The sequence below is a fragment of the Pan troglodytes genome, chromosome 1 (genome assembly GCF_028858775.2).
Source record: "Pan troglodytes isolate AG18354 chromosome 1, NHGRI_mPanTro3-v2.0_pri, whole genome shotgun sequence".
Taxonomy (NCBI): Eukaryota; Metazoa; Chordata; class Mammalia; order Primates; family Hominidae; genus Pan; species Pan troglodytes.
In genome coordinates, this window is record NC_072398.2 from 77,230,482 (window position 1) to 77,258,232 (window position 27,751).

Sequence of the window (27,751 nt, forward strand, 5' to 3'; positions counted from 1 at the left end):
ACAGACTCAAGATCCAAAGTTGCCCACCCAGCTAAACCCTGATGAGAAGTGAGATCACAGAGAAAGGAAGCTACTGTATTTGCTGTTATAAAATATGAGAAATTTTTTTTTACTCACCTCTAGAGGAATATGTATGAATAAAAATGTTTCTTAATCCTCGAAGATAACAAAACTGTCTAAGTGATCATATTTCACTTTTTCCCCTAATGGGGTGTTTACATGTGTTTAATCCCATTATTAGGTCAATATTTAGGTTTGGGAATTTTTCATTCTCCATTTCTTGGTTTTATCTTACCTTGGTCCTGCCTCTTCAGTTCTTTTTTCATTCTTTTTTTTTTTTTTTTTTTTTTTGAGACAGGATCTTGCTCTGTCACCCAGGCTGGAGTGCAGTGGCAGGATCATGGCTCACCGCAGCCTCGACCTCCCAGTCTCAAGAGATCCTCCAGTCTCAGCCTCTCAAGCACTGGGACTACAGGCATGCACCACTATACCTGGCTAATTCTTGTATTTTTTTGTAGAGATGAGGTTTCACCACGTTGCCCAGGCTTGTCTAGAACTCCCGGGCTCAAGCGATTTGCCTGCCTCAGCCTCCCAGAGTGCTGGGGTTACAGGCATAAGCTACCACGCCCAGCCCTGCCTCTTCACTTCTATTTGACTTTAATGTTTTATTTTAAATGTCCAATAATTCCATAAATAGTTATAGAAAAGAATGAATAAATAAATGAATATAGTTTGTAGGAAGCCACCTCAATTCCTTTGCAGAAAAGCAAGACATAAATAAATTTAAATTTAAAAATAATTTCATTTGGAGAGAAGATAAATAACTTCTTATGAATTACAAGAATGTCTCTCTGTCCAATTAAGAAAACCCACTAGATTTTAAATAAGTCTGTATTTTAAAAGGCAAATTAATGAATGATTAATTTCATTACAAAACAATTTAGCCTCGCAAAAAGATTCTCATTCTAAATTTGGAACTCCAAGCTATACAATTAGTTTTTTTTTTTTTTTTTTTTTTTTTCCTGCCTCAGCCTCCCGAGTAGCTGGGACTACAGGCGCCCGCTACCACGCCCGGCTAATTTTTTTTATTTTTTATTTTTTTATTTATTTTTATTTTTTATTTTTTATTTTTTATTATACTTTAAGTTTTAGGGTACATGTGCAGATTGTGCAGGTTAGTTACATATGTATACATGTTTAAGCAAGAATTAGAAAATTTTGGGCAAGCAAAACTGAAAATTAAAGCATTACTAACATAATAATGTAAATCAATAATAAAACACTATTTACAAATATTCAATCTATATAAAAATTTTTAAGGAGGGAATTTATTGAAAAAAGCAAGCCACACAATGACAATTCCACAATAAGTGTTGTGCCTCCTTCCAAACAGAGGTGTCTGTTGCATATTTATAAACTATGATCTCTTTGTGCTTCTCTTGGTTCCTGCCTAATAGGAAAGCCCCTTTTTCTAAGCTCAGGGGCCTCCACTTAACACACTATGCTTCCACAAGTCCTGTCTGTTCTATAGACAACTGGCAGTTTGTCCTCTAGGCTGGCAAGCCTTATCATGAGCTCTGTTAGCTTCTTTTAACCAGTTACCAGGTCTTGTCCTCCTTACTGGCACAGCTCCTTAATGTTCAGGCAGCTGGAGACCTTAATGGAAAATATGCAGGGTAGATCGGAATATATACATATTTTCCTTCTACACCAAATGTGTTCTTCCACTCACTACCCACAGGTCCAAACCAGGAAATGTACCTTTTGGAAAAACAGGCTTCAGTTATAGGTTTTTGTAATTTGTCTTAAATGGTATGCCAAGAAAATGCAGCATTTTAAATACAGCAGGTGTCCTTGCAATCCCTGCAATGAAAGCAATCTCTCAGTCACGTTTTGCTACATGCAAATCTTTGCTTAAGTACTATTTTTTAAACTATCATTTATTGACGAGTATATTAGACATTTAAAACCCACTTTTTAGACACTGCAAAGGGAATTGAGATAATGTTTATTATCTCCATTCTGCAGATGAGTAAATAAACCAAGAAAGCCACATAAGTTTTAAAGTCCTTGGCGTTTTGCACATACAGCCCAGACTCTGGATAATTCTTCTGTGTTCAAAGAGCTCATTCATTCAATAAGGCTCATACTAAGTATCTCCAGTCTTTCAACACACACTTAGTAAATACCTTCTACCTGTGGGCTTAGTGAAGGCTTTCAAGAAGAGGTGATAACTAGTTCTTGTAAGTAGAGTTATCCTGGCAATATGGAAACCGAAGAGCCTTCCAGGTAGAGGGAAACATGTGTAACGCTATGGAGACATGAAAGGGCTTGCTGCATTCTAGGAACCTTAGTCGTTCAGCAGGACTGCACACCCCAGTGCATAGAAGGAGAAGGAGAGAACGGACATAAAGACAGATGGCAGACCATGAAGCAAACTCTACAGCATGCTTAGAAGCTGGGTAACAGGGATTTTAGCAGTAGAGTGGTTTGATAAAACATGCATTTTAGAAAATTCATGTAACTGTTATTGGCTTATGAAAAGGGAAATTTCATAAATATTTTGAATATATTTCTCTACTAAGCTCACATTCCCATTTCCTCAAATAGTCTTTGTATACTTTTTTCCTGTCTTTCTGCCCCTCCCTCTGCTTCCTACCCTACCATCAGCTGATGCTATCACTTCATTAAACTGGAGCTTCCCTACATTCCCCACCAAATCTATACACCCTTCTTGTCTGCACCAGCTTCTTTACCTTTCAGTTACAGTGGATAAGATATCCCTACTCCTCTGTGGGATGCCCATCTCACCATACTTTCTCAAGCATGTCCTGCCTCTCTCTTCTGCTTTTCTGTACTTTGTCATCTATATCTTCTTCTGGGTCTTACCTTACTTCTTGGATCTTACTTCTGGGTCATTCCTACTAGCAAACAAAAATGCTCTAATATCTCCCATCAAAAAAAGCATCCCCTTTGAATGTTATGTATTGTCTTTAAAAAAAAAAAAAAAAAAGCACACCCTCCTTTGCCCTAGACTCTCTTCCAACTTCTCAGAAGAGTTATCTACACACTGTGTCCCCATTTATTCACCTCTCATTTTCTCAACCACTCCAGTAAGGCTTCCCAACTCCTACCACTCCAACAAAACTACTCTTTTCTCTCAGTTCTAAAGAGTCTCTAGATTTTCTTTCTAGTTCTTTGGCCTCTCCTTCTTGGGCTTCCTTGCAGGGCCCTTCTGTTGCTGCTTCTCTTTTCCTTCTTTCATATACTCTCCCTCAAAGTGATTTAACTCTGTCCTAAGGTTTTCTTTTAATTGAGATATAATTTAAAGATCATAAAAGTCACCCTTTGGAAGTGTAATTTGGTGATTTTTTAGTATATTCATGATATTATAAAACACCATCTCTATTTAATTCCAGAATATTTTTATCACCCAAGAAAAACTCCATACCCATTAGTAGTCATTCTCCATTCCTTCCTCTCCCTAGGCCCTGGCAAACACCAATCTGCTTTCTGTCTCTACTCTATACATTTCATATAAATGGAATCATATACTATTGGCCTTTTGCATTGACTTCTTTCACTTAGTGTAATGTTTTTAAGATTTATCCATGTTGTAGCATGCATGTATCAGTACTTAATTCCTTTTTATGGCTCAATAATACTCCATTGTATTCAATGTATGTCACATTTTGTTTATTCATTGATCAATTGGTGGGCATTTGGGTGTTTCCACCTTTTGGCTATTATGAACAATGCTACTATAAACATTTATGCACAAGTTTTTGCATGTACATATTTGTGTTTTAATTTGTCTTCAGCATGAATCTAGGAGTTGAATTGTTTCGTATAACATCATGATAACTATGTTTAACTTTTGAGGAATTTGCCAAACTGTTTTCCAAAGTGTCTGTACAATCTGACACTCCCACCAGTAATGGATGAGTGTTCCAATTTCTCCACATCCTCACCAGCAGTTGTTAGTATCCCTCCTTTTTATCATAGCTGTCCTAGTGAGATACCTGGTGGCATATCATTGTATTTTAATTTGCTTCTTTACTGACTACTGATGTTGAGCATCTTTCCATGTGCATATTAGCTATTTATACATTCTTTAGAAAATCAAGTCTTCTGCCTATTTTTTAATTGGGTTATTTGTCTTTTTATTGTTGTGTTATAAGAGTTCCTTTTGTATTCAGGATGCTAGTTCCCTATCACATATATAATTTGCAAAAATTTCCCCCCATTCTCTGGGTTATCTTTTCATACCCTTAATAGTGTCCCTTGAAGCACAAAAGTTTTTAATTTTGATGTTGTTCACTTTAACTATTTTTTATTTTGTCACTTATGCTTTGGGTATCGTAGCTAAGAAACTACTGTCTAATCTAAAATCGCCAAGATTTATACTTGTGTTTTCTTCTAAAAATTTTGTAGCTTTAGCTCTTACATTTAGGTCTTTGATCCATTTTGAGTTAATCTGTATATATGATGTGAGGTAGGGGCCCCAATGTATTCTTTTGCACATGGATATACTGCTGTCCCAGTACCATTTGTTGAAAAGGCTACTCTTTCCTCCATTGAATTATCTTGGTACTTTTGTTAAAAATCAATTGACCACGAATGTAACAGTTTATTTCTGGACTCTCAAGTCTATTCCATTCATTTAGTATGTGTACATTTACACCAGTATTACACTGATTTGTAGTAAGTTTTAGAACTGGGAAGTGTGAGTCCTTCAACTTAATTGTTTTGTTTTGCTTTCAACATTGTTTTGGCCATTCTGAATCCTATGCAACTCCATAAAAATTTTAAGATCAGTTTGTCAATTTCTGCACAAAAATGGCATCTGGAATTTTGATAGGAATTTCATGAAGTCTGCAGATTGATTTGAGGTGTGTTGCCATTTTAACACTTAAGTCTTCAAGTTCATGAACATAGGATATCTTTCCATTTTAGTTGGTCTTCTTTAATTTCTTTCAATGATGTTGTATAGTTTTTGGTGTGCAGTCTTAAGGTTTTAAATATCAATGATATATTGACAAGTACTGATTAATATCTTCAGTTAAACTCTCCTCTGTGCCCCAGGCTCTTATATCCAACCACCTGCATACCTTACAGGCTCTAACATGCCCAGATCCATACCTTAGATGTTCAACTCCCAACTTTTTTCTCAGTCTTCCCACTACAGGAAATAGCAACACTGCAATCCAGTCACAAGTCAAAAACTTGAGAGTCGTTTTTCATTCTTCCCTTCCCCATCTAGTCCATCAGCAAGTCATCATGACCCTACTTCCAAAATATTTGTAGACTCTTTATACTTCTTTCCATTTCCACTGCCACTCCCTAATCAAAGATACCATTATCACCCACCTAGACAACTGCAAAAGATTCCTAACCCATCTCTCTGCTGCTACTTTGCCTGCCTCCAATCCATTATCATCACAGCATCTAGTGCAATGCAAGTCTAATGGAAATATAATATGAGCCATGTAAATAACTTTAAATGTTCTAATAGCCACATTACAAAAAGTAAAAAGAAGCAAGTAAAATTAAACAATACATTTTATTTAGCCCAATTTCTCCAACTTATAATCCTTTCAATATGTATTAATAATCAATATAAAATCATTAATAAGGCAGTTTGTATTCTTTTTCATAGCAAATCTTTGAAATTTCATGTGTATTTTACACTTAGAGCACATCTCAACTTGGATGCTAAATTTTTATCAGAAATACCTGATCTATATTTAAAGTTCACAAAATTTATAGTTGAAAAAGTAGCTTCATGTACCAAAACATACTTAACTGAATTCGTTATATTTTTAAAAGTAGATTTAAAGTAACTAAAATTAAACTGGAAATTCAATTTCTCAGTAGCATTAGTTATAATAGCTACATGGGGTAGTGACTATTGTCTTGAAAAGCACTGACCTAGAGTAATCTTTCTCTAATGTAAATCAGATTACATAACTAACCTGATTAAAATCCTTCCTTCAGTCACTTACCATAGCACTCTGGATAAAATCTATTTTTGGCACCAACAGAGCCTACCTGAACTTCCCTCTGCTATCTTTCCTTGCTATATTTCTCCCTCTCGACTGAGCTCTGGAGACACTGACTTACCTTAAGTTCCTCCAACACACAGACTTCTGTGACCCCTCAAAGTCTTAGCACATACTGTTCCTTCTGCAAGGAATGCTTTTTCCTAGCTCTTCTTATGACTGATTCCTTGTCCTTCAGCTGAAATGTCATCTTATCAGACTGGCTTCCCTGACCAACTGATAAATATGTCACTCTCTGTCATGTTCTATCACTATCCTGATCATTCCTGTCATGGCATCCATACTGATTTATAATTACACATTTTTATTTGTTTATTATATGCCTCTTCATTAGACTGCAAGCTCCAAAATGACAAGGAGTGTGCTTTTTCACTTATTACTGTCTTTCTGGTGCTTAAGACAGTGCCTGGCACACAGTGGATATTCAATAAAAGGCATCACATGTTGCAGATAAATCAGGTATGAAAAAGGCTGAAAGCTCTCCATTATATTTGTAGATTAATGCATTGAATAATTATTCAGAAATTACCATATGCTAGAAGTGAAGATAAATAAAAGAGACCCTGCCCTCGAGAGGCTCACAATTTAGTGATAGAAGCAGATAAGATAATTTAACACAATGTGGTAAGTATAACATGAGAGAAATGCTCAGAGAATTATGTATACCCAGAATAGGGACAAGAAACCTAGGAGACATGAGGAAGTGGGAGGCAGTTGGGGTATCCCAGAGGAAAGGAGACCCAAATTCAAGATAATAATAGTGGGGTGAAGAACAATAACAACGTGAACAAAGGCAATGAAACGGCGTGGTGGGTGTCTAGGGGGTATGCTACACAGCCAGGTAAAAGAATAACAACACATAACCTGGAGAAGCTGGGCTACACAGGGCCTTGTATGACATCCCAAGAAGCTTTGATGATTTTATGCTGTTGGCATTAGGAACTGAAAAATTTTAACTATGACAGTGATGTGATTTAATTTGAATTCCATATCAATTATGCTATGGCTGTGTGAAAGTCAGATTGGAAGGTTACAGATGGGGAAAGTATTATGAGTCTATTGTTATAGTCCAGAAGATGAATGATGACAACTTGTACTCAGTCAGTGGTTGTATGAATTAAGCACAGATGATCAGTTTCAGACATATTTGGAAAGTAAATTAAGCTGTCTGGAGATCGTTGGTGACCTTGGGAAGGGCGGTTTCAGTGTACTGATGGGGAAGGAAGACACACTGCATTCGTTATCCTCAGCTGCAGAAATAATGGGAATTGTGGAAGTGGTGATTAATAGCTCCCATATCTGGCTGCTTATCAGGAGCATGAGGAGAGCTTCTGAAAAATACTGATTACCATGGCTTACCTCCAGACCCACTGAGTGGGCCTCCATTAGTGGAGCTTAGGAACCTTTATTTCATAAGTTCCTCAGGTAAATCTTACACAGATATCCATATACTTGCTTTGGGAGATGCTGGGATGGACCAATCTTTTCAGTATCATAATCCTTTTTTTCAAATCCATTTGGTTCCTGCATTCAGACAGTGAGAGTTGTGTGATGGTTATGAAGGGAAGGAAAGCTAAGTCAGCAGCTGAAGAGGTCAAAGGTTGAGATGGGAGAATCACAAGTAGTTTACATCATTAAGAAAATGAAGAGAGAAGTACAGGTGAAAGAATGGATACCTCAAAAACTGAGGCACATGGGCTAAGGACACTAGCTTATCAAGCTAAGAATATTAGTGCATCAGTGAAATTTTTCTCATAAATGTAAAAATAAATCTCTTACTTAAACACATGATCCTCACTCTCAGTACCAACCCATCTAAGTCAGATCAACAATTTGATTAGCAAAAACTCAATAAAAGTTAAGTACTTTTATTAGTCTGTTCAGGCTACCATAACAAAATACCACATGCTGGGTCACTTAAATAAAAGAGATTTATTTATTAAAGTTCTGGAAGCTAGAAGCCCAAAATTAAGATTCAGCTGGTTCAGGTTCTGGTGTGGGCTGTCTTCCTGACTTGATGATGGTTGCCTTCTCTCTGTATCCACATGGCCTCTTCTTTTTGTGCAAACAGAGGAAGAGAGAGAGAGAGCTCTCCAGTGCCTCTTTTTATAAGGACACTAATCCTATTTGATCAGGGCCTCACCCTTATGACCTCTTTAATCTTAATTACCTCCTAATTGGCCCTATCTCCAAATATCGTTATATTGGGGGTTTGGGCTTCAACATGAATTTGTGGAGGAGATACAAATGTTCAGTCCATAATGGTACCTAAAACACTATCATTCAAGATACTGTGGGGAATACTAATTAAGGGTTTGCAGTCTGTCTCAGAAGCAAAAGCTAATGTTAATGAAACAGTCAGAAATATTCAAGTTTTAAACAGTTTTGAACCATAAGTCATCAGGACATCTGAGAAGGTCAAAATCAGCATAGACAGAGGGTTCAAATGGGATGTTCCATGGATAACCCTGAGCTTGATGGTAGAATGGAAGATCTGACCAGTTGCAAGTAGAGAGAGAATGCATTCCTTCCCTCTCTAAACTTATTTACTCTATGAATTTTACTATCCTTCCTCCAGGGATCTACTCAAAGTTTGAAATTATTTTTTATTCCCTCTCTGCCTTTCTGTCACTCACCATTTGTAATCACAGCCTCTGTCTCTGAAATGACCTGTATCCATTTCCACCAGTAAACATACTTTTTCAAGCCCTATTACCATTCAATCATTAATTCCCCACTGGTACCTCAGATGTCTCCCTCCATCTATGTATCCTCCAGTTAATATGTGGCCAACTTAATCTTCCTAAAGCCTGACTCCAGGCACACTGCAATGTATCTTACAAATCATTAACAGCTCCTCATTGCTTCCTAAATTAAGTACCAATTCCTCATCTTAGCAATCCTCCATAGGGCCCCAATTCACTCTGCCAGCTCTATCTCCCACCACTCCTCTTCTAGACACATAGGTCACATAGAAAATTCTCTGTTCCCTAAACACATCCTTATTTCTGTGCCTCTGGCTTCATCTCGATCTATCAAATTCTTACTATTTAATGCCCATTTCAAATTCTACTAGTTTACATGAAATCTTTCTTGGACTCTCCAAAGAAAAATTGAAAGACTGCTTCTTCAGGCAAGAGAAAGAAATAAATGGCATCCAAATAGAAAGAAATGAAGTCAAACTATCCCTGTTTGCAGAGATGACATGATTTGATATCTAGAAAACCCCGTAGTGTCATCCAGCTGATAAACAACTTCATCAAGGTTTCAGGATAGAAAAATCCATGTGCAAAAATCACTATCATTTCTATATACCAACAACACCCAAGCTGAGAGCCAAATCAGGAACACAATCTCATTCACAATTGCCACAAAAAGAATAAAATACCTAGGAATACAGCTAACCAGGGAGGTGGAAGATCTCTACAATGAGAACTACAAAATACTGCTCAAAGAAATCAGAGATGACACAAACAAATGGAAAAACATCCCATGCTTATGGATAGGAAGAATCAATATCATTAAAATGGCCATATTGCCCAAAGCAATTTATAGATTCAATATTATTCCTATCAAACTACCAATGTCATTCCTCACAGAACTAGAAAAAAACTATTTTAAAATTCAAATGGAACCAAAAAACAGCCAAGTAGCCAAGGCAATGCTAAGCAAAAAGAACACAGCTAAAGTAATTATACTACCTGACTTCAAACTATACTACAGGGCTACAGTAACCAAAACAGCATGGTACTGGTACAAAAACAAACACATAGACTGATGGGACAGAATACAGAATAGAGAGCCCAGAAATAAGGCCACACACCTACGACTATCTGATCTTCAACAAAGCTGACAAAAACAAGCAATGGGGAAAGGACTACCTATTCAATAAATAGTGCTGGGATAACTGGCTAGCCATATGCAGAAGATTGAAGCTGGACCCCTTCCTTACACCATATATAAAAATCAACACAAGGTAGATTATGGACTTAAATGTAAAACCCAAAATTATAAAAACCCTGGAAGACAACTTAGGCAATACCATCTAAGACGTAGGAATGGGCAGATTTCATAACAAAGACACCAAAAGCAATAACAACAAAAGCAAAAATTGACAAGAGGGATTCTAATTAAACTTAAGAGCTTCTGCAAAAGAAACTATCAATAGAGTAAACAGACCACCTACAGAATGGGAGAAAATTTTTGCAAACTATGCATCTGACAAAGGTCTAATATCCAGCATCTGTAAGTAACTTAAACAAATTTACAGGAAAAAAGTGGGCAAAGGACATGAACAGACATTTTTCAAAAGAAGACATACAGATGGCCAACAGGGATATGAGAAGAAAATAAAAAAAAAAAAGCTCAACATCACTGATCATCAGAAAAATGCAAATCAAAACCACAATGAAGATACCATCTCACACCAGTCAGCATGGCTATTATATAAAAGTCAAAAAACAACAGATGCTGACAAAGATATGGAGAAATGGTAACACTTATACACTGTTGGTGAGAGTGTAAATTAGTTCAACCATTGCGGAAAGGAGTATGGTGATTCCTCAAAGAACTAAAAGCAGAAGTACCATTCAATCCAACAATCCCATTACTGGGTATATACCCAGAGAAACATAACTCATTCTACCATAAAGACACATGCATGTGAATGTTCACTGCAGCACTACTATTCACAATAGCAAGGACATGGAATCAACCTAAATGCCCATCAGTGACAGATTGGATAAAGAAAATATGGTACATATATACCATGGAATACTATGCAGCCTTAAAGGAATGAGATCATGTTCTTTGCAGGAACACGGACAGAGCTGGAGACCATTAAGTTTAGCAAACTAACACAGGAACAGACAACCAAATGTTGCCTGTTCTCACTCATTAGTGGGAGCTAAATGATGAGAATTCATAAACACAAAGGAAACAATAGACACTGGGGCCTCCTTGAGGGTGAAGGGTGGGAGAAGGGAGAGTATCAGAAAAAATAACTATTAGGTACTCGATTTAGTACCTGGGTGAAGAAATAATCTGTACAACAAGCCCCCATGACACAAGTTTACCTATAAAACAAACCTGCACATGTGCCCCTGAACCTAAAATAATAATTTTTAAAAAAGGAAAAATTGGGCTAGGCACAGTGGCTCACACCTGTAATCCCAGCACTTTGGGAGGTGGAGGCTGGTGAATCACCTGAGGTCAGGAGTTTGAGACCAGCCTGGTGAAACCCCCTCTCCACAAAAAAAAAAAAAAAAAAAAAAAAAAAAATTAGCCTGGCATGCTGGTGGGGGCCTGTAATCCCAGCTATTCAGGAGGCTGAGGCAGGAGAATCGCTTGAATCTGGGAGGCAGAGGTCTTTCAATTTTTCTTTGGGAGAGTCCAAGAAAGATTTCATGTAAACCAGTAGGATTTTAAATGGGCATTAAATAGTAAGAATTTGACAGATTGAGCTGAGATCCCGCCACTGCACTCCAGCCTGGGCGACAAGAGCGAGACTCTGTCTCAAAAAAAAAGGAAAAATTGCTCTTTTCCTTTGATCATCCAGAACACTGCACCTCTAAAGGCACCCAAATTCTGTCTAAACTTCCATCCCCAGTAATAATAATCATAAACAGGTAACTATGTTACCATGTGACAGACACTCTCCTAAGTGTTTTACATGTATTAATTTAATTTTTACAACCACCACATGAGGAGGGTACTACTATTGTCCCATTGTACCAAGGAGGAAGCTGAGGCACAGGCAGGTTAAGTGATTGCCTTCGATCACAGAACTATTAAGTGGCAGAACTAGGATGTGAACCCAGGGAGTCAGGCTCCACAGAATACATGTTCTTTACCTCAACACTCTGTAAGTTCTGACTACACTCTATGCTAGTCTACACTAGATTCTGTTAAGGGCAAATATTTTTTTTTCCATCCCAAAACAGTGTCTTTCACAAAGTAGCAACTCGAGTATAGGTTGATTGTTTGAACCCATTTTGGTCATAAAATATGCTCTACTCAAGCTATACATGTTCTCAAGTCATCAGAAATTGCCACTGCATACACAGAAAAGATGAAAAAAATGAGGTGAAAACCTCTAGGAGGAGTGGAAAACAAAAGCTGAATGGGCAGAAAGTTTTGAAAACCAAGTAGAGATTTTTAAAGGGGAGGGAGGGGACTGCAGGTTACTGAGGACAGAGATATTAAACTTGTGTTTTGGAAGATTAACCTGAGAGCAGCAATATTTACATGGAATAGATGAATAAGAAATGGAGAGAGTGAGAGGGCAGGAGCTGTCAGAGTTATCCCACATGCGAAAGGAGGACAGCTGAGACTCTGATGGTCAGAATGAGAATAAAGAGGAAAAGGCTGACCAAAAAGATGTTTTGAATAAAGAAATTACAAGATGTGTTAGATATAGGAAGGTTTTAAAAATAAAAAAAGGAAACTAAACTATGTTTATTTTTTAAGTTTCTAGACTAGTATACCACTGAAAGAAATTGGGTCAATTAGAAAAGCAGATTTTAAAATTAAGCTTTTTTAAAAAATAAATAAATACAGACCAGGCACAGTGGTTCATGCCTGTAATGCCACCACTTTGGGAGGCCAAGGCAGGAGAATTACTTGAGCCCAGGAGTTCAAGACCAGCCTGGACAACATAGGGAGACACTGTGTCTACAAAAAATAATTTAAAAATTAGCTGAGCATGGTGGTGCGGACTTGTGGTCTCAGCTACTCGGAAGGCTGAGGTGGGAGGATCTCATCAGCCAGGGATATCAAGGCTGCAGTGAGCAGTTTTCATGCCATTGCCCTCCAGCCTGGGTGACAGAGCTAGAGCCTGTCTCAAAAAAAAAAAAAAAAAAAAAAAAAAGAATAAATACAGTTTACCTCTAAAACACCCTTAACCACAGCTGCTTCATGGAATTAGCCATTCCAGGAGAGAGTCCAGCTTCTTTACATCCATACAATGACAGGCATAATGATTTTTTGAAGGGCTAGACCCAGAGAGGTCTTAACTCTTTTATAAGTCTGTCATTTCTTATCTACCTACAGATAACCTATAGAAAACACACATTTTTTTAAAGCCAGGTTTCTCTCTGACATCCATCAAGCCAAATCGTAGACTGTTTAAAACAAACAAACAAACAAACAAACAAAAAACCTTCAAAGTCCTTTTGTTCAACCCCTCTCCTGACTACACCATGCCAAGCAGCCAGCAAGTCATCAATCGCCAGTCTCTACACTTATGGGGATGGAATACTTACTGTTTCACAGGCAATCCATTCCATTTTTTAAAGTGTTCTATTGAACAGTCTCCTCTACGTTAAGTTTAAGTCTATCTGCCTGCAACATTCACCCATTTGTTCTAATTATGTCTTCTGGGGAGATAACTGAGTCAGTCTAATCCTTTTCCAAGTAACAGCTCCTCAAATATTTAGAGACAGTATCATGAACTCACCAACTATTCTCTGACAAATGGCTCTCATAAGAATTGTTAGCCTGGGTATCCTGACAGTGCAGTGCACAGCAATCCTGTACCCACTGGATCACCAAGCTCTTTGAAGGAGCTGTTGCATACCAGAGCCTCACACAATTCCTGGCATATTGTGGACTCTCAACATATGATTCTTTGTAAATGACTCAGTAAATGGACAAATCCATCTGCTAAAAGAATTTTCAAACATGTCCTTTCTTAACTGGTTGTATCATCTACTTACAAACAAGTTTATTAAATTCTCTCTGTCCTCAAAACTCAAATAAATTTCATATAAAGAAAATATAAATTCAGAAGTAATCTGGAAGATAGGCAGGTAAATGAAACATCTTACTAAGAAACCTCAATAGGGGAAAGGGATTTATGTGGTATAAATATAATGTATTTTGGAATGTCTGAATTTGTATTACATGTACATTTCACTTTTTCAATTAAAAGACAGCTTTTTTAAATTAATAAAGTTATTTCCATTTTAATTCATCCTAGTGGAATAGTAATGGTATAGTGTGAATTGTGTCTTCTCTAATAAAAAGATATGTCCTGCCATTTAAATAGAGAATAACCAAATAAATGACTAGAAGTAATATTAGATTTAATCTAGATCAGAGGCATTCAACAATTTTGAGGATAACCCATAGTAAGAAATACATTTTACATTGCAGCCTAGTATGCATATACAAATATGCAACTAATACAAAACTTTCACAAAGTGGTACTTATAACTACCTTGGATGTAGTCTGATACTTCGTTTAACACTGTCACACACAATCTACTAAACTGATATCATGGCCCACTATTAGGTCACAATCTACAGTTTAAAAAGCACTGTTCAGGTTGGGTGCAGTGGCTCACGCCTATAATCCCAGCATTTTGGGAGGCAGAGGCGGGCGAATCACCTGAGGTCAGGAGTTCAAGGCCAGCCTGGCCAACATAGCGAAACCCCGTCTCTACTAAAAATATGAAAATTAGCCAGGTGTGGTGGCACACTCCTGTAGTCCCAGCTACTCAGGTGGCTGAGGCATGAGAATTGCTTGCACCTGGGAGGCAGAGGTTGCAGTGAGCTGAGATCATGCCACTCACTGCACTTCAGCCTGGACGACAGAGCGAGACTCTGTCTCAAAAAACAACAACCGTTCTAATCCAAGCCCACTCAACTATTCTCAACCAATTTATTGATGACAAAGGTATGTTTCAGCTTAGATAAATGGCTTGTACAGAGTCAAGTAGCTGATTCATTCAGTTAGCTCCTGCCATATGCCGGCATTGCACTATGGAAAATGATAAAGGAGACACAGCTCCTGGCTTCATGGAAGCTGCAAATAGTTGAGCAGACAGAGGAGGCAACCAACTGTTCAGTAGATTCCTGTGCAGTGAAATATTAACAAGGGCCACCAAGGAGGGGCCTCTAAATCAGACAGATAGAGCTGAGAAGACCAGCAGATGACAGCAGAGGCCAGACTAAACCCAGCTCTCACTGTCCTTGGCATGCTACCTTGCTTACCTGTGGCACACTTTGAACAAATATGCAGGGACCACCTGCCACAGGGAGCAGGAGAGAACCAAAGCCACCCCAGACTAACTCATTCACAAATACTCCTAATTCTCACAGTGGTTGAACCTTACCAGTCTTTTCTCTTCGTATGTCCCTACAATCTGGTGGACACTCACAAAAGCATTGCTTCCTCCTTCTCATCTCCCGACTTACTCTGCAAGCAAGGAACTCATGATCCTTCTGCCACTTCCCTTCTTAACTTACTCTGAGGAGAGGAAAAAAAAAAGCCCTAAGAGAATATGTAACTTTCAAAGTACATAATTCAAATCAAGTACCCACACATACACATTTTACATGATATGTTTTTAGGATTAAATAAACAGGCTAAAGTTTCTTAAGTTGAATTTACAAGGACTTCAGTATGCAGGTCGTTCTATCGGTATTTAGATGAGAATGCAGAAATCTCACCACACAATTGTTGCTATCCTGGTAGTAGGACTCAGAACCATGAATGCTAGGATCTATAAAAATAATTGCAAGCCTTTGCCCCTCTTTTCAAAATATGAAGAGAATGGGTCTCAGTTTTATTAACCAGAAAACATAAACAGACACACATATACAGGGTTCTAAACCTCCACTAGATAAGAAACCCAAAGCTATTCTTTTCAAAGCTTCTGAGGTATATCTAGTAACTTAAAAATAATGTAATTCCAAACAGAACCAGCTGACTAGCTCAGAGCTAAAACTGATGGTTAACAAGTTATGGGAATGTCAATCAAATCAGAATATGAATCTTTCCACTGAAAAAAAGAGTGATTTGGTATTATTTCAACATCTACTACAAAAATGTTGGTACTTCTTTTAAGATCTAATTACACCTTACCTCCTGAACCCTTGGTTGTAGATGGTTTCCTTGGGCTCAGACCATATTCTCGCTAAGTAGTCCTGCTTCGCCAACTAGACTTCCTCAATTGTTTTTCCCCCTTCTACACCACCTTTGCCTGCAATTTCATCTAACATTTCCAAAAGAAAAGGAATATGCTAAGAATGGTTTACTTTATATCACAGCATCAAATATCTTCCTTAAAATCTATTCTCTAGGAGAAAACTAAAAATAATGTCAGAAAAATTCATTTTAATTCTATTATCTGTTATTAAGTCTATTTTGTTCATTAATTTCTAGTACTCACCATGTGACCCCAGTATGTCACCCAACTTTTTTCCAGCTTAATCTTTTTTATTTCTAAATTAAAGTAAACAAAACATGCTTTTGCTATCTTCTCACAGAAATTCGAAGGATTAATGAAATGATAAAAACTGCTTTGGAACTCTTGGAAGGGAAGAGTATACAAACTGGGTTCACTTTGTATATATTGGTTTAAAAAAAAAGAACACATTGTGATAATGCATTTAACGAATGTGGGCAATGCTTTCTTTAAAGAAGGCTCAAATATATTCTATTAGCCTTATCTACAAGTAAGTATTTTGATGCAACTGTAATTTTCCAACATTCACAAAAAGAATTTGCAAATACGCATTACCATCTGCCTCAACTTACTTTTGTTTTTAAAACACTCAAAAAATGTCCAGTCTAAATAAAAGATTTAAATTAAGAGCAATCAGTTATTGAATGCATACTATGGACCAGGCACTTGATACCATCTTACTCAGAACTCACACACAGATTAAAAGGTGAAGTCTGCAATCCCTATTTTGCAGATGAAGAAACTGAGGCCAAGTGAGGCTAGATTCCGTAATGAGGAGCCATGCTACCAGTGAGAGTCAGAGGCAGGACTCAAGAGCTGCCAGCAAAGCCTGCACTCCATCACCACGCTGTGATGACTCCTCTTCAAATACTCACTTTTGGGAAATCTAAAAAAATAAGCACCATAAACAAGTTTAGTCACCCATCAAATTACTTATCAAATAGATTAGTCTTTCAATTCCAAGCCACTGGAAGGATAAACAATGAGGTCCTTCAGGATACCTAGCTACTGCTATCATGTATATATATGCTATTCATGGGTATATCATGACCTTGAAGCAGTGGGAAATAAAAATGACACACTGTCACAAAGGAGCACTGAGGTACATTTTAAACCCTTGGAAATAGAGGACTTGCAGCAGGGATATTAGAGAAAAACAAGATCTAAAGCAATCCTGTATCATTCATATAATTCCGGAATTAAATGTATCATCATTTTCCTCAACAACTGCTCTGTTTTTGTTATCAATTAACACTAAAGACAATGCAATATTAATGCTTGTTGAAAAATTGTTAAAATAATCTCTATAACATTAATGGACCTCAATGTCACTCAATGCACTCTAAGAATGAAAACACACACACAAAAAGAATAGAAAACAGGCAAACTGAAGGATGTAGATTTGCTACACAAATACATCTTTATTTTACCTAAAAGTTCACCCACTTGTTTAAATAATAACATTTCCATTTAGATTATTTATTTACATACAACTTTTCAGAAGCTCGTGTTGGTTTAAGCAAGGCCTATTGATGACCATCTCAGGCATATCTTTCTAGCTAATGCCCACCTGGTGGATAAATATTAATAATGTGTAAAAACATCCAATATCTTATTTAGTCTTTTCCTGGGCCCATCTGTTCCCTAAAAGTCACGCTTTACTCACGAGTATACTATTTCAGTCAAATTAACTTGCTTAAGTCTGAGAAAAATTCTGCTCCCTGTCTCCACTACTCTGTATGGGAAAAAAAAGGTAATAAAATGCAATGTCACTGCTGGTCAACTATCAAGAAGAGTAATGAAAGAGAGTATCACGGAAGAGAAAAAGGCTGGCCCAATGCAAAGGGATGGGAAAAGGAGGAGGCAGGGTGAGGGTTGGAGGGAGGTGCTCTAAAACAATAACAGGAGGAAGAGAAGATGATGAACTGGCACAGGCCTCCCAGTTCCTAACATTAAGTTCCAAACCTAGCTCTGATTTCTTCTGACCTTGGGCAAATCTCTGGTTTCTCTGTATCCTACTGTGCTCCAGGAAGTTAGAGAAAATCAAGCCAGAGAAAAGCTTCTTATAATAATGTCATCAAATGCCAGTCTTGCTACTATTAAAGGAAGAAAAGCTAAGCTACCTATGATCACACACACACACACACACACACACACACACACACACACACAGAGAGAGAGAGAGTAATTAATATGATATTAATGAACCCTCTAATTTGTTGGAAATGATTTTTAATTCATGGAATGCAAATCATTTAGTGTCAACTCCTTTACCCTCCTCCCATTCTAAACAATTCATTCCATTTTCAGGTTTGCCTTTAGGACATTTTCCCTGACATTTGTGTCTTTGACTTATTCTGCTCCTTTAACTAAATGACTTATTCTTTAAAAGGAAAATAGAATTCACCTCCCTTAAGTATTAGTGCCTTGGAAGTCCTTATAAAATAGTTGATCTGATCCATCCCACTCTCAATTAACCTTCACTGCATCCAGTTATATTTTTAATCTCTCCAATCTCTTTTTTTTTCCTTGCTGCTCTTCTCTAGGGCCCTCTCCAATATACAGTATCTCTTTGTGATAAAGTCACAGTCTAAATTCAATGCCTTGTTGTCAACTCAGAAACTGAGACACAGATCACCACCTTCCTGCTTTGACATAGATACTTCAGTACATGCAGGCTTGAGCTAAAATGATATGGGCTGCCAGATGACTCTGGAAACGCATATATTGTCTACTTTCCACTTATATTCAGTTCAATTTCAGAACTGTAGTTTTTCAGGGATTTTTGTAAAAATAAATTGACATACTATAATTTTTTATCCTGATTAGTTTGCATTATATCTGACTACCTTCATTTACATGTGCATTTGAAAGTTGTCTCATACTTTATCCTGTCAGTTCTCTTTTTATACATACATAAGCTTCTATGTATTCATATTTTCTTGTATATTCTTACCCAGTATACTTAGAACTCAATAAATACATGTTCATTGGTTTTATGTGTCCATATTTCTCAAGAGTTTCAGGAGGAGTCATACTGAATCCCAGCTTGGCTGCTTGCTAGCTATACGATCCTGGGTGAATGACTTGTCTCTCCAACCCTGAATTTTCTCCCCTATTGACATGGGGATATGGAAACAGGTAAGGAATAGAAGGTATGAAAAGTATCTAGCAGAATCCATGTCTGCTACCCCATAATGGCTAAGCAAATGTTGGCCCCTTTTTTCCGTCTACTTTATAAAATGTATTTAGTATAACATAATCCATAAGAATTTTTAAATCAATGCAGAGTGTGAGAAATTGCAATGCAAACTTGGACTAGGATAAATTGCAAAACTTTGGCCATACAGAAAATTAAATTGGATCATTCTATATAGCGTATGAGCTTGGGACTCTCTTGACTTGGCTCTGGTAGCAGAGGAAAAAAATAATCTATTTCTTTCTAGATACTTGAAGTCCCTCTAAAATAAATGACAATAATAAATAAAACTTCATAATTTAACTCACTAGCCGTAGCAAAAGGTACTACCTAAGAAGAATACCTAACACTATAAATGTATACTCCATTGATAGAGAACCCAATAGCCTACCCTCTAATCCAGCTAAACATTAAGTTTCCATTCCTCCAAGGTTCTGGGTGACTGCCCAACTTCATTCTTAAAGAAGTTAAATCAAGTGCATTTTTGGATAACTGTTAATCATAAGTAAATTCCAAAACAGAGATATCCTATCCAGTCTAGTTATCTTAGTTATATTGCTTCTCAGACATTATTAATAAAAAAGGAATTCATTTGATGGTAGTAATTAGGTACCACCAACTGTGAATTTGTGATAACCTAAAAGTATATTATATAATGTTAATTCAGCAAAAATATTTTTGTGATTTCAAGTTCTACCAATTCATTGTTGCATGAAGAAAAGTTCATGTATAGACCTTGGGAACTATGAAGTATGGTTCTCAATAATTATGACATTTTAATTGTAAGCACCATTTATCTAATAACTATAATACTTAGAAGCAATTTCTTGAAAAATATCAGCATAATCACTTTTTAAAAATATTTTATTTCGTCCCCATTAATCACAAAACTTTTTCTATTTGTGCAGAATTGAGAGTCTATTTACCACTCAGACTAGAATAAAATAATGTGGACTCTTCTGCCTATATAATTAGCATTGAAAAACTAATATTTCTAACAAGCGTGTCATTTTAAAACATCTGCGTATTAGCAACTAGTACAGTTTTCACTTAACACCTCTATAAATGAGTTATATGCACTCTAAAAACATAAATAAACAATCCAATTACATTTTAAAACTCTCTTCGAGAATGTCTAATATAGCAAAGAAAAATACTTATCTTTTAATAAATGTTGCTTCTGCCTAAGGGGTCACCTCAAATCTTCTGTGAAATGAGGCAAGGTAAACATATGTAAATAAATATTAATAAAATCATTAACATAGTAGCTTCTTGTTTATTATTATTATTTGAGACAGAGTCTTGCTCTATCAGCCATGCCGGAGTGCAGTGGCACAATCATGGCTCACTTACAGCCTTGACCTCCTGGACTCAAGTGATCCTCCTACCTCAGCCTCCCAAGTAGTTGGCACTACAGGCATGCTCCACCATACCTGGCTAATTATTTTTTGGTTTTTCTGTAGAGACAAGATCTCACTATGTTGCCCAGACTGGTCTCAAACTCCTGGGCTCAAGCAATCCTCCCGCCTTGGCCTCCCCAAATACTGGGGTTATAAGCATGAGTACTGTGCCTGGCCAGCTTCTTATTAATATAGGTAGCATTTATATAGGGAGCAAGACAGAAGTTAAAAGTATTTATCAGAGGAAATGGTAAACCTCAACATGGAGGATGCAATATGGCACAGAGGTTCTAGAGCATGGGTTATGGTCATCAACACCTCTAGTTGAATCTTAGCTCCACTGTTTTTATATTAAATTAAATTATCCTTGAGTGAGTTACTCAAACTCTCTAAATCTTAATTTCCTCTTCTGTAAAATGGAAATCATAAGAGTACCTACCTCTTTGGGGTTGTATGAGGACTAAATGAGATTATTCATATAAAAGCACCCAGAATAGTACCTACACATAACAAGCACTCTATAAATGTTAACCATTATTATCATCACCACTGCTCTATAAATATATGTATATGTATAATGAAAAGAGTTGAATAAATTCAATTCTTCTGTATACAAATCAGACCAGTAAGCAGACCAGTAAGCAGACCCAAGCCAGCTAGTAAACCCCTATGTTCAGATTATAGGTCTCAAATTCTATTCATTAGATCTTAAGCTGCCTCTTATTGCCAGCATATATCTCATCCTGCACCACCAAAAGAACAATCTGGTTACTCATGCTATATCACATTAATATGCAAGTTCATCACTTCAGCAAGAAAATCACAAACAAGTGGTTCATTCATGACTCATTTTATTCATAACAATCTCAAACCTGTCACCCAAAAATCAGCTTTTACAGCAACCGCTAAATGAAGTAAACATATTCACATCCGAATTCATTCATTGGTGTCCAAAAAAACTCAATATAAACAAACTATCTGAGAGAAGATACGGTTAGTCCACTAAATGAGGATTGTTGAGAAAATGCATCATTATTTTGTAGAGAAGAAGCTTGAGTCAAGAGCAAACACAATGAATTTACACAAGTGATGACCCTTGGTTTTTATGGCTGCATTCAATAACTGCACATTAGATCGAGTCTTAAAATGAAAACTGTTTCGTGTAAAAGAGGAAAGTTGCATCCTTAGGAAAGAAACTATTTTTATTGCAAAATTCCTGGATAATGACAAGAAAATGCTAAGATGTTACAGTAGAAAATGGATACAATTTTTTCCACCTAGGCTGAATATCTTATCAAAATAGAAAACTCCATTTTCCCTAAGGTTGGTTTATAATTAGAAATTAGATTCCTCAATAATTCAATGACCGAAATCTTTATTAAAGTCAAATGACCTTCCTAATTAAATTTTCTCCTTAATATGTAAGCTCTGCTAGGCAGGTGTTATCGCTACATATAATTAAGACTTTACATATGAATTAAATGACCTTTTTCCTCTATGGTCATCCTTTTCTTTGATTTGGCGTTCTAACAGTTAATTAGTGGTAAAACTTTTTAAAGTACAACAAATTACTAATGCATTCTGGTAAGTGCTCTGATTTTTATACTTGTCCCTATTTTTTATTCCATCTTGAAAAATATTCAAGCTTAAATATTTTACTCTTCTACATTTCTTTTTTCAAATTATTTCAAAAGAACATAGCTAGTGTGGGGAGATGTGTACAATTTTATTATAACATTAGGAAGAATGTTAGAATTTCAAAACCTAGAAAGTAGAATTGTGGTATGTGCATACAACTGACATTAAGTTCAAAAGCTCTGACCACAAACAATGCACTTACATACAATATAGGCTCATCCAAGTAAATATATGGGAGATGCACAAAAATATGGTAATTTCATTTGAAATACTTACAGTTTTAATCTTTAAGTATTTGTTTAAAAAACAAAAATAGTTAAATAACTCTTAAGGTGTCATGACAAAAATGCCCTGGCATTTGGAAAGCCAAAAATATGTTACCAAAACTCACTCTTTGGATGCCACTTTATATCTCGTAAATTTCATTGGCAACAAATCAAAGAAAGTAACTGTTATATGTTTGAAATCCATCACTTCACCAGAAGTCTAAGATGACGTAGGCAAAATGCTTTACCTTCACTTTGCTCATTAATCGAAAAAAATAAAAAAATGAGGTGTAGTGATTAAGTGAATTACTCAAGGATACAAGCCAATTGTCAGCAATTTTACTTTGTTAGGCTTCTTATCTTTCTAGTTCATACAGGAAAAAAAAGTATCATCTGAGAGATGGAACATCATTTGAGAGAAAGGAATATGTACTTTATGAACACTAACATTTCCAAAGGAAATGTGGGAATATTCAGCTCTAAATTCTACACATCACCAAGCACTAACAAAAAAATAAAAAAGGAACAGAAACAGGAACCTTCTGCATCCCAAGTCACGAATGAGCCAAATAAAAAGAATAAAGTACAATCTCGCCAGCATTTTTTCTTGGATACTGTACATTTCTACCTGGTTTTCTACTACTAGGAAACAGATTTCAGTTTTCATAATGCTTTCAAATGGGCTTTTCTTAGCAAATGTCTGCACTCTTCAGGCAAGGCCATTAAGGTAACTTAATCCCTCATGAATTGCTTAGTGGAAGAAATGCTGATTCCTAATTCGAAAATTAATTCCTTAGTTGTTTCTGTATTAAGAGTCATGAGGAAAACCACAGCTACAATTTAGATTCAGAATGTTATCTAGAAGGCTAGCAAGACAAATAGGAGCTTAGAGAACGGAAGATGATGCTGGGGGAGGGGGCGCAGAGAGAGTGCGAGAAAGATGCTGGTCAGTTCCGAGATGATGCAGGAATGACATGGCACCTGGACAACATAAGTCCACGTCCACCCCCTGCCAAGTCTGTGCCTCGGGCTCTCTCACAATTGCCTGGAGCTGTGAATAGGTGCACACGCAAACACACCACCTTTTATTCTTCGACTCTCCGGGAGGAGAATGGTGGGGAAGCGTCTCTGGATAAAGCTTCACCACAACAAACGACGTCTTTCTCCTCGCACCCCGCCTCCCCAGCTAGAGGCAGGCAACAGTAGACAGCTGAGAGGAACGAGAACCCAGGCGAGAAGGAAAGCATCTCCACCTAAGGGAGGGGGCTCGGGGGATAAAGCCCCACAGCCTCACAGGGAGCCTCACGGAGGGCGACAGGAAAAGGAGGGGGGTGTTGAGCTGGGAAAACAGGAGAGGGGCACTGGGAAGCTTTCGGCGCGCTACGCAGGGAGGCTGCCCGGGGCTGGCGCGCACCGAGGGGGTGGGGGTCGAGCCCGGGGCGGACCCCTCCCCCGACTCCCCGACTGGAGGACAGGGAGGAAATGGCTTTGTATCGCACGATGAAAGGCAGGCAGGAGGGCCACCAGGCGGGGGGTGGCAGGGGACGGAGGATGCCCGGAGCTGGAGGACACCGCCCGCCCCACGGACACCGCCACTCTGCCCCCCATTCCACTCTGCCCCCCATTCCACCGCAGCGCCTGGTCCATCCACCTTCTGGCTCCCGCTGCCCGTCCACGTTCCAACGGCCCGCAGCGGGGTCGCCCCCTGCCGCATCCTTACTCCGCGCCCTGCGCGCTCACCTGCCCACGAAGTTCTCGAGCACCGAGCTCTTGCCGGCGCTCTGGCCGCCCACCACGGCGATCTGCGGCAGCTCCAGCAGGCAGCTCTGTCCCAGCGCCGAAAACGCGTCCTGCAGACGGTTCACCAGCGGGATCAGCTCCTCCATCTCCCGGTTCCCCATCTTGCCCGAGGGGCCGGCGACCAGCTGGTCCCTGCTCGCCTCTACGACCTGACAGGGAGTAGGGGCCGCGCTGCCCTGGCTGCTGCTGCTGCGCCGGGCTCAGCCAGCCGGGTCCTGGCGCAGACGTCGGAGCCCGCCGCCAGCCCGCCGCTTGGCTCTGACAGCTAACGACCCGCAGCGCGCCTGCGCGGGCGGGCAGGGGCGTGGCCTATCTCCGCGACGCCCCGCCCCCGCCCCGCGGCTGCCCCGCCCCGGGCTTCCCATCGGACCACCAGGCCAGGCGCGCACGCACTGCAGCCCAGCTGCGGCCAGATGCCACGGCCTCTGCGTTCTGTGGCCAAGGCTCAGAGGCCAAGTTACAGCGCCGGGTCAGGAAATGGCATGAAATCAGCAGCAGCGGCAGCGTTGTTCTCTTTCAGCGGCTACCAAGCCAAAGCCCAGTGGAAAGCACTATCGCCGCTAACACCACCACACGATCACCAGCAAGAGCAGCACCGCCGCCGCCACCACCGGGGCACCGCTGCCAGACTACACTTCCCGAAAGGAAATCTCCTCTGTCACGCCCTTCTCCAGAATCCGCGATGACTCCTCCCAGGGTGGCAGGCCTGTTGGAGTCTAAATTCTTCAATGTGACATCCATCTAAGGCCCTGAGTGGTCTGACCTTACTTAATTCTTCATCTGTAATGACTCGTCCTCCCCAGCCCCGCATAAGCACAGGTAGAGTCTGTAGGGTTTACCTGCCCCGATACACCCCTTTAATCACTCTGGCCTGTGAGACTCCTCATGCCATTTGCCCTCCCGGTCTATCTCCTTCTACCGGGTCTATCCAGAACCAGGTACCCTGGACGCATTCTGTGAAATTTAGCACATTGAGAAGTGACTGTGTGTGGGGTCCTGTGCCTGATGATCGGGACACAAAGATAAATGGCCATGCTTCTCTTAGCCTCCACAGACGATTCCTTTTTAGTCTGCTCCTCAAATACTGATGCTTCGCAGGGTTTCATATATGGGCATTTTCTTGTCTAATGCTTGTCCTCTGCCTGAGGACTTTCCCATAGCTTTAACTCTGCATCAAGGCTGGCGACTACAGAAATTTACATTGCTAGACCCTGTCTCTCTTCTGCAACTTAGACTGTACTCCAAGAGGAGCCCAGAATACTACCTGAGTGTCCTACAAGTACTACAGACTCAATTTATTCAAAACTGAAGTCATCTTTTGTAATCTCAGCATTTAATGTACAGTTCCTTCTAACTCTAAAAAGACTTATATTAAAATGTTCATAATGTCAAAAAACCTGAAAACAACCCAAATGTCTAACAACAGGTGAATGAATAAACAAACGTGGTATATATATATAGTGAAATAATCTCTGCCACAAAAAAAAGACTTTTGATATAGCAACAATCTCAGATACATTATGTAGAATGAAAAAGGCCAAAGACCATATTTGTTTGATTTCATGTATGTGAAGTTCTACAACCAGCAAAGCTATTCTATGGTAATAGAAATCGGAACTGTGGTTGTCTTTGAGGAGTGGAGATTGACTGTAGGAGGCATGAGGAAACTTTCTGCAGTGATGGAAATGTCCCATGTCTTGACTGGGATGTGGGCATACATTTGTCAAAACTCCTCAAACTAAACTTTTAAGTGATGTGCATTTTACTGTACATTACATCTCAACTTTTTTTTAAAGCAGCAGAAAAAGACAAATAAAACTGAATGCATCTCCACTGAAGTGGATCTCTATTAGAATGTCTGCCCAGGAAACCTTTTCTAAGAAACACTCCATCCAATGCATGGTTGCAGCCAGAGCAGTCATGAAGATAGAAAGGCATGAAGAAAAACTGAGCCCTGGCCATAGCTGTGTGCACCAGATTGGGCACCTGACTCGAGCTTTACCAATCAAAGCCTTTTCCCAGGAATATGCAATTGAGAGAGAGATTGGCCTTTGTCTGAGTGACTGAACTATAAGTGAGGAATAACATTGGCAACTATGGTTAGTAAGATTTCACCAGTAGAAGGGAAGTGCTCACCTTCAGAGAAAGAGAAAAGTAAAAAGACACAAGGAGAGGAGCACAGGGAAAGAAGAGGGAAGATCCGGATAGTACTTGTATCCTCAATCTTGTTCATGTCTGATGTCCAACTGTAATCCTGTCCTCAGTTCTTTGTACAACCTCCCCACCAATAAACTTATAATAAATTCTCCTCTTTGCCTAACCTAATTCAACTCATATTTCTTTTACTTGCAATCAAAGAATCCTATAAATACATTCTCACACTAGAGATAGTGTGCTCCCTATCTCAGGGACAAGCCTGCCCAATCCCAATCCAGAATCTGGAAGTCATTCTCACTTCATTTTTCCCTCTCTCTCCTTCATCCCCTACACCAAATTGGTACCCAAATAATACCCATTCTACCTTCCTAGAAGCCATTTTCTGTCCATCCTTGCTGCCAGTGCCTCAGTTACAACCATCATTTCTCAAACAACCGTTTTCCTCTATGCTTTTCATATATACATATATATACGTATATATATGTATATACACGTATATATATGTACCCTGAATAGATTTTCATTCTCGCCCTTGGCATATTGCATTAAGTCACTAATTTACATGTCCCTCTCTTTCACTATAATGCCCTTCCCAAAGATGTCCACATTTTAATCCCTGGAACCTGTGAATGTTTCCTGAAGTGGCAAATGGGCCTTTGTAGATATAATTAAGGACCTTGGGATGGGAAGATTATTCTAGATTATCCAAGTGGATGCACTCTACTCACATGAATTCTTAAGAGCAGAGAACATTTCCAATCTGCATCAGAGGGAGATATAACTGGGGAAGGGTCCCCGAGATGCATGGAGAAAGGGGACCATAAGCCAGGAAATGCAGGCAGCCTCTAGAAAGTGGAAAAGGCAGGAAACACATTCTCCCTCAGAGCCTCCAAAAAAAAAATTTTTTTTTTTTTTTTGGAGATGCAGTCTCGCTTTGTCGTCCAGGCTGGAGTGCAATGGCACAATCTCAGCTCACTGCAACCTCCGCCTCCTGGGTTCAAGCAATTCTCCCACCTCCGACTCCCAAGTAGCTGGGACTACAGGCGTGCACCACCACATCTAGCTAATTTTTTTTGTTTCGTATTTTTAGTAGAAACGGGGCTTCACCATGTTGGCCAGGCTGATCTCAAACTCCTGACCTCAAGTGATCCATCTGCCTCAGCCTCCCAAAGTGCTGGAATTACAGGCTTGAGCCACCATGACCAACCCTGCATCAGACTTCTAATGCATGGCACTGTAAGATAATAAATCTGTGTTG

At 38.8% G+C, this 27,751-nt stretch overlaps 1 protein-coding gene and 1 long non-coding RNA gene across 14 annotated transcripts in view; both read right to left on the reverse strand.

Annotated features, from left to right (window-relative positions):
* DNM3 (dynamin 3) overlaps positions 1-26,653 on the reverse strand; it is a 576,659-nt gene extending 550,006 nt beyond the window's left edge. For 11 of the 13 annotated variants that reach the window (XM_024350123.3, XM_054673217.2, XM_016932653.4 and 8 more), the window contains exon 1: positions 24,277-26,653. In XM_024350123.3, the coding sequence (XP_024205891.2) occupies positions 24,277-24,437 (161 nt within the window). In that variant the 5' untranslated portion in view covers positions 24,438-26,653. Of the gene's footprint in view, positions 1-7,421; positions 7,589-24,276 lie in introns of those variants that run through there. The other 2 variants (XM_063811491.1, XM_063811490.1) reach the window with 1 other exon arrangement.
* LOC134810109 (uncharacterized) lies at positions 7,422-17,125 on the reverse strand. The gene is made up of 3 exons (XR_010157336.1): positions 15,931-17,125; positions 15,179-15,312; positions 7,422-7,586 (listed from the first exon to the last, which is right to left on the reverse strand). It is a non-coding gene; the product is annotated as an uncharacterized LOC134810109 (long non-coding RNA).
* Positions 26,654-27,751: the final 1,098 nt, after the last annotated feature.